General features: G+C 39.3%; 2 protein-coding genes across 2 annotated transcripts in view; both read right to left on the bottom strand.

Annotated features, from left to right (window-relative positions):
• slx9 (SLX9 ribosome biogenesis factor) overlaps positions 1–1603 on the bottom strand; it is a 37089-nt gene extending 35486 nt beyond the window's left edge. Inside the window, exons 1-2 of the mRNA XM_079807571.1 lie at positions 1295–1603; positions 1074–1200 (exon numbers count right to left, since the gene is read on the bottom strand). Of these exons, the coding sequence (XP_079663697.1) occupies positions 1074–1200; positions 1295–1486 (319 nt within the window). The 5' untranslated portion in view covers positions 1487–1603. The remainder of the gene's footprint in view (positions 1–1073; positions 1201–1294) is intronic.
• A 4488-nt stretch (positions 1604–6091) lies between these two features.
• plcd4a (phospholipase C, delta 4a) overlaps positions 6092–12576 on the bottom strand; it is a gene marked incomplete at its 5' end in the record, with an annotated part of 34007 nt that continues 27522 nt past the window's right edge. The window contains 4 exons of the mRNA XM_079807553.1: positions 6092–6283; positions 8622–8771; positions 10857–10989; positions 11083–11261. Coding sequence (XP_079663679.1) covers positions 6192–6283; positions 8622–8771; positions 10857–10989; positions 11083–11261 — 554 coding nt within the window. The 3' untranslated portion in view covers positions 6092–6191. The remainder of the gene's footprint in view (positions 6284–8621; positions 8772–10856; positions 10990–11082; positions 11262–12576) is intronic.

The raw sequence follows: 12576 nt of genomic DNA, 5'->3' as shown, positions 1-12576 counted from the left end.
AAATGTTCAGTTGAAATATTTACATATTTAAAAGAAAATTTGTGCAAAAAATATTTTATAATAGTAAATGTTAAATAAAAAAAAAGTCAAAATCATAAATTGCCTACTCAGATTTAATTAAATGTGAAAAGTATTAAATATTTATGATATTTGAATTATAATACAATATGTTTGCGTTGTTGTATGTTTGTACTAATATTAAATACTTGAAATATTCAGTTGAAATATTTACATATTTAAAAGCAAATTTGTGCACAAAAATATTGTATAATAGTAAAAGTATTATTTTTCAAATCATAAAACTGCCTACTCGGATTTAAATGTGAAAAATATTAAATATGCATCATATTTGAATTATTATACAGTTTTATATATGCATGTATATTAAATACTTTAAATATTCAGTTGAAATATTTACATATTTAAAACAATATATTAATTTATCCTTTTTTGAATATGTACTATTAAATACTTATATACTCAAAAGCAAATCGGTGCAAAAATATTTTATAATAGTAAAGGTTAAATAAAAAAAAGTTAAAATCATAAATTGCCTACTCAGATTTAATTAAATGTGAAAAGTATTAAATATTTATGAGATTTGTTTAAAGCTACACTGTGTAACTTTTTTAGTTTATTCTTAGCTAAAAACACTTCGTTCTTTCAAAAATATATGTGCTCATTAATGTATATTTACTTCTTTCAAGTAATAAAGTATTCTCGTAAGTTTATAATATGCCATTGTAAACACATACGGGTGAGGGTTCGAATGCGGGTCGCCATGTTGCCCCTCCATCTTGAAAGTACATTAGCCAAAGAGGGACATACCCGTGAATTCAAGCTTCGCCTTTGGCGTTTTAACACTCGATGGCACCGTGTCGAATGTGGACGAGGTCGAACTGGAAGCCATGTTAATCTTGGACTAAATCGGCCACCGTAGGAGTTAAAACGAAATCGGAATTGAGAGGAACAGAAACTAATATTCACTGGATGGTCATATACCTTTTCACCACTAGATGGCGGAAAATATCACACAGTGTAGCTTTAAATGTTTAAAACAGAAAACCCCTCACCTTTCTGTTCTCCTGCAGGCTGTTTGCTTACAGTCTCATGTGATGGTTCATCAACCTTCAGAGTTTGAACTAAAGACTCGGGGGAGATTTTAGTCCCAGCAAAAACTCCAGTGGGAAAGCAGAAAGCCTGCATGGAAAACACATGGAGAGGAAAGATATCTGGCACTGACATGATGTTTAATGGCATCTGACAACGGAATAAAACAAACAAATGGCCATACCTTTGAGCTGTTGCTTCCACTACTGTCAGAGGTGTTAGTTTTGGGCTGTCGTGAATCTGTTTTGGTGAGTTGAATGGATTGGATCGGGATCTTCTCCAGGTTTCCCAGCGTTGGTCTGTTTTCGTGCTCATTTTCCAGCTTTACAGCGCCGTGATGAAGCTTCTGTCGGATCCGTTTCATTTTCCCCACCATTTTGATTCGGTATATGTGATTTCTATGTATATGTTATGTGTATTCAACGCTCAAACGTAACGCAAAAGTCCCGCACGTGTAAAAAGGGACAATTTGTTTGGTGTTGCAGTTAATGTTGTCCGGGTACAAATTAAACGGAAGATAAGTTCCGTCAGTCGACGTTGAGGACGGTACACTTGAAAATGTTCGGGTATTGTTTACCAGCAAACCAACCTTATTAAAGAACACACTAACTATAACATAAGACACATACCTAATGTCAAAAATAAGAACAAATTTAACTTTAACTGAACGTGATAAAGGACGTTTCCTGTAAATTTCCGTTTTCCCACACTTTAAACAAGTTTAACAATGTCCCGCTAAATATACCTTCTTCAGCTTGTTAAGAAACCGACTTGTTTTATGATGTAAATCATTATTTTTAGCCTCGTCATTATTACCACGTTGCTTTATCGTTTAAAAATGGGTATCTGGAATTTGTGTTGGCAACAGACACAGTCCTTTTAAAATATCTTTAATGAATATGGCAAATAAATACATACATACATACATATATACAAGCAAAACAGATTAGTTACAAAAACAGTATATAGATCCGTCTCATACAAAGCTTAGAAATACAAAAATTAACACTATTAGTCCAGCAGCATACATTTGATTTAACAAATGACTTGACATGATTCGGAATAATCTTCTTTCATTTCTCTTACTCTTGCTAGGAGAAAGGTGATGCATTTAAAGGGTTAGTTCACCCAAAAGTGAAAATTACCCATGGTTTACTCGCCTTAAGCCATCTTAGGTGTGTATGACATTCTTCTTTCAGACGAACACAATCAGAGTTATATTAAAAATGTCCTGGCTCTTCTAAGCTTTACAATGGCAGTGAATGGAGGTTGAGTTTTTGAAGATCATAAAAGTGCATCTATCCATCATAAAAGCGCATCTATTCATCATAAAAGTGCATCTATCCATCATAAAAGTGCATCTGTCCGTCATAAAAGTGCATCTGTCCGTCATAAAAGTGCATCTATTCATAGTTATTTTAGTCTAAAAATGTATATTTTCCTTACAAAAACCCATTGATTTGCTTCAGAAGGCCTTTATTAACTCCCCGGGGCCGTGTGGTGCAGTTATATGATGGATAGATGCACTTTTATGACGGATAGATGCACTTTTATGATGATGCACTTTTATGAAGGATAGATGCACTTTTATGACGGATAGATGCACTTTTATGATGGATAGATGCACTTTTATGATGGATAGATGCACTTTTATGATGCACTTTTATGACGGATAGATGCACTTTTATGATGCACTTTTATGACGGATAGATGCACTTTTATGACGGATAGATGCACTTTTATGATGCACTTTTATGACGGATAGATGCACTTTTATGATGCACTTTTATGACGGATAGATGCACTTTTATGACGGATAGATGCACTTTTATGATGCACTTTTATGACGGATAGATGCACTTTTATGATGCACTTTTATGACGGATAGATGCACTTTTATGATGCACTTTTATGATGGATAGATGCACTTTTATGATGGACAGATGCTCTTTTATGATGAACAGATGCTCTTCTATGACGGATAGATGCACTTTTATGACGGATAGATGCACTTTTATGACGGATAGATGCACTTTTATGACGGATAGATGCACTTTTATGATGGAAGATGCACTTTTATGACGGATAGATGCACTTTTATGATGGACAGATGCACTTTTATGATGGACAGATGCACTTTTATGATGGACAGATGCACTTTTATGACGGATAGATGCACTTTTATGACGGATAGATGCACTTTTATGATGGATAGATGCACTTTTATGATGGACAGATGCACTTTTATGATGGACAGATGCACTTTTATGACGGATAGATGCACTTTTATGACGGATAGATGCACTTTTATGATGGACAGATGCACTTTTATGACGGATAGATGCACTTTTATGACGGATAGATGCACTTTTATGATGATGCACTTTTATGAAGGATAGATGCACTTTTATGATGGATAGATGCACTTTTATGATGGACAGATGCACTTTTATGACGGATAGATGCACTTTTATGACGGATAGATGCACTTTTATGATGGATAGATGCACTTTTATGATGGACAGATGCACTTTTATGACGGATAGATGCACTTTTATGAAGGATAGATGCACTTTTATGATGTATAGATGCACTTTTATGATGGATAGATGCACTTTTATGACGGATAGATGCACTTTTATGACGGATAGATGCACTTTTATGATGGATAGATGCACTTTTATGATGGATAGATGCACTTTTATGACGGATAGATGCACTTTTATGAAGGATAGATGCACTTTTATGATGGATAGATGCACTTTTATGACGGATAGGTGCACTTTTATGATGATGCACTTTTATGAAGGATAGATGCACTTTTATGACGGATAGATGCACTTTTATGATGGATAGATGCACTTTTATGATGGATAGATGCACTTTTATGACGGATAGATGCACTTTTATGACGGATAGATGCACTTTTATGATGGACAGATGCACTTTTATGACGGATAGATGCACTTTTATGAAGGATAGATGCACTTTTATGATGTATAGATGCACTTTTATGACGCACTTTTATGATGGATAGATGCACTTTTATGATGGATAGATGCACTTTTATGATGGATAGATGCACTTTTATGATGGACAGATGCACTTTTATGACGGATAGATGCACTTTTATGAAGGATAGATGCACTTTTATGATGTATAGATGCACTTTTATGACGCACTTTTATGATGGATAGATGCACTTTTATGATGGACAGATGCACTTTTATGATGGATAGATGCACTTTTATGACGGATAGATGCACTTTTATGATGCACTTTTATGATGGATAGATGCACTTTTATGATGGACAGATGCTCTTTTATGATGAACAGATGCACTTTTATGATGGACAGATGCTCTTTTATGATGAACAGATGCACTTTTATGATGGACAGATGCACTTTTATGATGGATAGATGCACTTTTATGATGGACAGATGCACTTTTATGATGGATAGATGCACTTTTATGATGAACAGATGCACTTTTATGATGGACAGATGCACTTTTATGATGGATAGATGCACTTTTATGATGGACAGATGCTCTTTTATGATGAACAGATGCACTTTTATGATGGACAGATGCACTTTTATGATGGACAGATGCTCTTTTATGATGAACAGATGCACTTTTATGATGGACAGATGCACTTTTATGATGGATAGATGCACTTTTATGATGGATAGATGCACTTTTATGATGAACAGATGCACTTTTATGATGGACAGATGCACTTTTATGATGGATAGATGCACTTTTATGATGGACAGATGCTCTTTTATGATGAACAGATGCACTTTTATGATGTATAGATGCACTTTTATGACGGATAGATGGACTTTTATGATGCACTTTTATGATGGACAGATGCACTTTTATGATGGATAGATGCACTTTTATGATGGACAGATGCACTTTTATGACGGATAGATGCACTTTTATGATGCACTTTTATGATGGATAGATGCACTTTTATGATGCACTTTTATGATGGATAGATGCACTTTTATGATGGACAGATGCTCTTTTATGATGAACAGATGCTCTTTTATGATGGACAGATGCACTTTTATGATGGACAGATGCACTTTTATGATGAACAGATGCACTTTTATGATGAACAGATGCACTTTTATGATGAACAGATGCTCTTTTATGATGGACAGATGCACTTTTATGATGGACAGATGCACTTTTATGATGGATAGATGCACTTTTATGATGGATAGATGCACTTTTATGATGGACAGATGCTCTTTTATGATGAACAGATGCTCTTTTATGATGGACAGATGCACTTCTATGATGGACAGATGCACTTTTATGACGGATAGATGGACTTTTATGATGGATAGATGGACTTTTATGATGGACAGATGGACTTTTATGATGGATAGATGCACTCAGGACATTTATTATAACTCTGATTGTATTCGTCTGAAAGAAGTATTTGTCATACACACCTCGGATGACTTGAGGGTGAGTAAATCATATTTGGTTGAACTATCCCTATAAGAGTATATGTATTTTGAAATGTATACAGTGGTTTACTGTCTCCAGGTAGGTCGAGGTGGGAACAGACGGGGTCATTTTCACTGCCTGTGTAACTCAGTCTGGCCCCTGAGGCACTCCGGGGCCAAAGGTAGATTGTAATTGAGCCCTTGTGCCCATTATCTCTCTGCTTTATTCCAAAGGAGCGGTTATCACAAACACCGCTGTAAGTACCACTGAATTGGAGCGGTGCGACTAAAGAGCCAAACCTTTTCTATTAAAACGCTTCTTAAATACATAAAGCATTATATCTATAAAGACTTGCCAACGATGTGAAATATCTGATAGTCATTGACTAACAAAATGTAGCAAGTCAATTTTAGTCCTCAAGGTTAAAACACAACTTGGACACATTAAAGTTAGACATAGCTCCCTACAATCACACAAGTCTTTAATAAAATAGCTATAAAATTATTTGGCGTATAAATGAACTAAATCTATAGCAACACATTTTTTTAATTGTATTCGTTATGTTGACTGGGAAGACTTGAAATTGTTGCTCCTTTAGTGCTTGTGTCTCTGCTTACGTTAGTTTAGTTATCCGGATGTGGACGAAAAGCGAGGAAGGAGGAATGCTGGTGCCGTCCTTAGACAGGAGATGGATGTGCCGATATCCTGTGGGAAAGGAGAAGGTGCCTGGTGTTAAAGGATTAGTTCACTTTTAAATAAACTTTTGCTGATAATTTACTCACCCCCATGTCATCCAGGATGTCCATGTCTTTCTTTCTGCAGTCAAAAAGAAATTAAAGGAACACTCCACTTTTTTTGAAAATAGGCCCCTTTTAACAAGTCCCTCAGAGTTAAAGGGTTAGTTCACCCAAAAATGAAAATTCTGTCATTAATTCCTCACCCTCATGTCGTTCGACACCCGTCAGACCTCCGTTCATCTTCGGAACAGAAATGAAGATATTTTAGTGTAAATCTGATGGCTCTGAAAGGCCTCCATTGGCTCAATGCACGGTTCACTCTCAAGACCCTTAAAAGGTACTAAAGACGTCGTTACAAAGTCCATCTCACTACAGTGGTTCTACAATAACTTTATGAATCGGCGACAATAGTTTTTCTGCGCAAAAAAACCCTAAATAAAGACTTATATAGTGATGACGATTTCAAAACACGGCCTCATGAAGCTTCGAAGCGTTATGAATCAGTGAGTCGAATCAGCAGTTTGAATCGCCAAATTTCAGCAGTTTGACACGCGATCCAAATCATGATTCGACTCACTGATTCATAACGCTTCGAAGCTTCATGAGGCCGTGTTTTGAAATCGTCATCACTATATAAGTCGTTATTTAGGGTTTTTTTTGCGCACAAAAGATATTGTCGCCGATTCATAAAGTTATTGTAGAACCACTGTAGTGAGATGGACTTTGTAACGACGTCTTTAGTGTCTTTTAAGGGTCTTGAGAGTGTAAAGTGCATTGTGCCAATGGAGGCCTTTCAGAGCATCAGATTTACACTAAAATATCTTCATTTGTGTCTGAAGATGAACGGAGGTCTGACGGGTGTCCAACGACATGAGGGGAAGTAATTAATGACAGAATTTTCATTTTTGGGTGAACTAACCCTTTAAATAGTTGAGTTTTACCGTTTTTGAATCCATCTTCGCGGCCGTACTATGTCTGTGAAACATGGTGGTAGTTACACCTTCGACTTACTATCACAGCCCTTTACAACACACAGAACCATGGCTAATCACAGCTAAATCCACAACACAATTTGTCGCCTGCAAGCCTGAACCTTTCTCTGCAACTACACAAACTTAGAGCCGTAAGTTCCCTAGCTGGGCTACTTTCAGGCGCTGTAATATCATTGCGCCGCTGCAGCCATAGTACGGGTGCGAAGATCCGCCACTATTACGCAGGAATGAGAAAGTAGTTCCTAGCCATATCGGTGTAGAAAATCACAACTTTTCATTTTCAGTTGGTCTTAGCACACGATGTAACTGTAGAAGAGTCAAGTTTTAAATAGGAAAAATATTGAAAGTGTCCTTGGTCATTTTTTGAATGAGATGCTAATGGACTGATCAGAATCAATGATGTATGCTAAGCTATGCTAAAAGTGCTACCGCCAGATACAAAGATCGGCTGAATGGATTCAAAAACGGTAAAACTCAACTATTTAACTCTAGGAGACTTGTAAAATGAGCCTGTTTTCAAAAAAAAGTGGAGTGTTCCTTTAAGGTTTTTGATGAAAACATTCCAGGATTTTTCTCCATATAATGGACTTCAATGGGCTCCAAACGGTTCAAGGTCCAAATGACAGTTTCAGTGCAGCTTCAAAGGGCTTTAAACGACACCAGATGATGAATAAGGGTCTTATCTAGCCAAACCATCAGCTTCTGCGAGAAACCCAGCAGTATTTATGCTATTATTTTACCTTTTATCAGACGAGCGTGATCATCTCTGAGCCCAGCCATAACTTCCGCTGAGTGAGGTCAAAATACGAGCGTGGTCATAGATATATCGATAGTAGATGCCTCATTAGCAACTGCACGGATCAGTAGAATGAGGCATCTACTATCGATATATCTATGACCACGCTCGTATTTTGACCTCACTCAGCGGAAGTTATGGCTGAGCTCAGAGATGATCATGTTCATCTGATAAGAGGTAAAATAATAGCATAAATACTGCTGGGTTTCTCTCAGAAACTGATGGTTTGTCTAGATAAGACCCTTATTCATCATCTGGTGTCGTTTAAAGCCCTTTGAAGCTGCACTGAAACTGTCATTTGGATCTTGAACCGTTTGGGGCCCATTGAAGTCCATTATATGGAGAAAAATCCTGGACTGTTTTCATCCAAAACCTTCATTTCTTTTCGACTGCAGAAAGAAAGACATGGACATCTTGGATGACATGGGGGTGAGTAAATTATCAGCATTTAAAAGTGAACTTATCCTTTAACAGCAGCTCCACGGAGGACTGGAGGCGTTTGGTGGACGGAGACATACCTGGTTGGATGCAGGTGAAAGGGAGAGTGAACTGTCCCACAAAGTCGTTCTTGGATGTTTTATCATAGTCCTCGACGACGAACCGCACCAGAGCCAGCTCAGGGGCGTGGAGGGAGAACTGAAGCGTGTCGTACCACACCGGGTTAAAACCTGCAGAGGCAAAGAGAAAGGACATCAAGCATTAACAGCGCAGGCTATTCTCCTACATCTGCAATGTGCTGCTAATCAATTGTGTCACAAAGTAAACAGCAAAAAAGCTCAAATGGTGACAAACCTATATAAATAATATACAGTTTCCCTTATTTAAATATACAGTGGCAAGAAAAAGTGTGTGAGCCGCTTGCAGAATCTGTGAAAATGTGAATAATTTGAACTAAATAAGAGAGATCATTCAAAAATGCATGTTCTTTTTTATGTAATGCTGTCCTGAATAAGATATTTTACATAATAAATGTTTACATAAAGTCCACAAGACCAAAAAACAGCTGAATTTATTAAAATAAGCCGTTCAAAAGTTTATGAATGATTGATTCTCAATACTGTGTGTCGTTCTCTGATGATCCACGGCTGTGTGTGTGTGTGTGTGTGTGTGTGTGTCTGTGTCGTCACCTGATGATCCACGGCTGTGTGTGTGTGTGTGTGTGTGTGTGTGTGTCATCACCTGATGATCCACGGCTGTGTGTGTGTGTCGTTCCCTGGATGATCCACGGCTGTGTGTGTGTGTGTGTGTGTGTGTGAGTGTGAGTGTGTGTGTGTCATTCCCTGGATGATCCACGGCTGTGTGTGTGTGTGTGTCATTCCCTGGATGATCCACGGCTGTGTGTGTGTGTGTGTGTGTGTGTGTGTGTGTGTCGTTCCCTGGATGATCCACGGCTGTGTGTGTGTGTGTGTGTGTGTCATTCCCTGGATGATCCACGGCTGTGTGTGTGTGTGTGTGTGTGTGTCATTCCCTGGATGATCCACGGCTGTGTGTGTGTGTGTGTGTCATTCCCTGGATGATCCACGGCTGTGTGTGTGTGTGTGTGTCGTTCCCTGGATGATCCACGGCTGTGTGTGTGTGTGTGTGTGTGTCATTCCCTGGATGATCCACGGCTGTGTGTGAGTGTGTGTGTGTGTGTGTGTGTGTCGTTCCCTGGATGATCCACGGCTGTGTGTGTGTGTGTGTGTGTGTCGTTCCCTGGATGATCCATGGCTGTGTGTGAGTGTGTGTGTGTGTGTGTGTGTGTGTGTGTGTCGTTCCCTGGATGATCCATGGCTGTGTGTGTGTGTGTGTGTGTGTGTCGTTCCCTGGATGATCCACGGCTGTGTGTGTGTGTGTGTGTGTGTCGTCACCTGGATGATCCATGGCTGTGTGTGTGTGTCGTTCCCTGGATGATCCATGGCTGTGTGTGTGTGTGTGTGTGTGTGTGTGTGTGTGTGTGTGTGTGTGTGTGTGTGTGTGTGTGTGTGTGTGTGTGTGAGTGTGTGTGTGTCGTCACCTGGATGATCCATGGCTGTGTGTGTGTGTCGTTCCCTGGATGATCCACGGCTGTGTGTGTGTGCATGTGTGTGTGTGTGTCGTCACCTGGATGATCCACGGCTGTGTGTGTGTGTCATTCCCTTGATGATCCACGGCTGTGTGTGTGTGTGTGTGTGTGTGTGTGTGTGTCATTCCCTGGATGATCCACGGCTGTGTGTGTGTGTCATTCCCTTGATGATCCACGGCTGTGTGTGTGTGTGTGTGTGTGTGTGTGTGTGTGTGTGTGTGTGTGTGTGTCGTTCCCTGGATGATCCACGGCTGTGTGAGTGTGTGTGTGTGTCGTTCCCTGGATGATCCACGGCTGTGTGTGTGTGTGTGTGTGTGTGTGTGTGTGTGTGTCTATATACTATATGTATCTTTAGGAAAGATAAAAAGTAGTAAAAATTGCACAATTATTGAGTTTTTAGGCGAGATCTCTTGCATAAGAACTGGATGGATTATAAAAATGACCTCAATTATATCTGAATATGAGCTTAGCTTAAATATCTTTATGTTTATATTCTTAGCTAATATAAGCTAACATACCAGTGACCTTACTAGTTTTACACAGTACATCTTAACGCATGTACATTCAAAGCCATTAGCTTAAAAACAAGATTTGTTTGGAGTTTTAGCCTTTCGACCGCAACTAGATCTGTGGTTTAACTGGTCTAGACTCTCTCCGTTGTAAAGCTTTAACTGGTCTAGACTCTCTCCGTTCTAAAGCTTTAACTGACCGTTGTTCTCGATGTATCTGGTTTCCTGCTTGGCCTGGTCCAGCTGTATGCCATGAATTTCCACCCGAACGAGGGGATCAACTATTGAGCCTTCCTTGATGTTTACCTTGGGAAGCTGTTGGCCGCTGATGACCTGGGATGAACACACAATGCAGGTGTAACACATACACACACACACACACGTCATCTAAGACCAGCACATGCCCAGGAATGAAGGTTTTTCTACCTGTATAGACAGGCTGAGCGGATTGTAACCGTCTCGGTTTTGGGGGTTTTCTGGGTCAAACCTCTCGCCAGTGTTGCGCATGAACACTGGTTTCAGTATGAAGCCACAACGCCCGTTCTGACTGAATAAGCCGTCGTTTAGATCCATCTCAACCCCTGCAGTCTGAAAGTTCAGAGCAACTGAGAAGAGAAGAGAAGAGCTGTTATACTAGTGATATCTTGGCTAGTTACACTAACTAGCAATGCTCAACTATTCTATATTAAACCACCCTAAGATGGTTTGCTATTCTTAGTTGGGTTTAAAGGGATAGTTCACCCAAAAATGAAAATTCTCACCCTCATGTCGTTCCAAACCTGTACGACCTTCAGAACACAAATCAAGATGAAACCCAAGAGCTTTCTGACCCCACATAGACTGCAACGTTAGCCACTTTCAAGACACAGAATGATAGTAAAGACTTTGTTAAAATAGTCCATGTGACTGCAATGTTTCAACCTTCGACGAGAATACTTAGTGCCATAACTCTGTCTGACGCACACACCGCTAGCCTAGCTTAGCACAAAGACTGGTGGTGAATGGCTCCAGCTAGCCTAGCTTAGCACAAAGACTGGAGGTAAATGGCTCCAGCTAGCCTAGCTTAGCACAAAGACTGGAGGTAAATGGCTCCAGCTAGCCTAGCTTAGCACAAAGACTGGAGGTAAATGGCTCCAGCTAGCCTACTGCTCAATAAGTGACAAAATAACGCCAACATTTTCCTATTTACATGTTGTGTATAGTCACATCTGTGTGAGCAGGTTGACACGTTGGTTATGTTGACGGAAGTTAGACTATTTTCAGGCACTGTGTAATATCATTGCGCCGCTGCACTCATGGGGCGGCTCACAGCTCTTGATTATTACGCAGGAATGAGAGAATACTTCCTGCCATATCGACCCAGAAAATCACAACTTTTCATTTTCCGTCTGTCTTAGTACACGATGTAACATCACATAACAACATGTAAATAGGAAAATGTTGGCGTTATTTTGTCACGTATTGAGCAGTAGGCTAGCTGGAGCCATTCACCTCCAGTCTTTGTGCTAAGCTAGGCTAGCTGGAGCCATTCACCTCCAGTCTTTGTGCTAAGCTAGGCTAGCTGGAGCCATTTACCTCCAGTCTTTGTGCTAAGCTAGGCTAGCTGGAGCCATTTACCTCCAGTCTTTGTGCTAAGCTAGGCTAGCGGTGGGTGCGTCAGACAGAGTTATGGCACAGAGATAAGAATGGTGTGTGTGGACTTATCTAACTCTGGGGGATACGGTGAATAAGATAAAGTCCCAAAAAGTTGGAGTGTTCCTTTAAGTCTATTTATAATAAAATTAGGGCGGTCAAAAGATTCATCGCATCCAAAGTAAAAGTTTGTGTTTACATAATATATGTGTGTGTACTCTGTTAATTATTATTTATATATAAATACACACACATTCATGTATATATTTAAGAAATATTTGCATGTAT

This window comes from Gobio gobio (assembly GCF_949357685.1).
Source record: "Gobio gobio genome assembly, chromosome: 24".
NCBI classification, from domain to species: domain Eukaryota; kingdom Metazoa; phylum Chordata; class Actinopteri; order Cypriniformes; family Gobionidae; genus Gobio; species Gobio gobio.
Note: the sequence above shows the minus strand (reverse complement) of the source record. Positions and strands in the feature narration are given on the sequence as shown.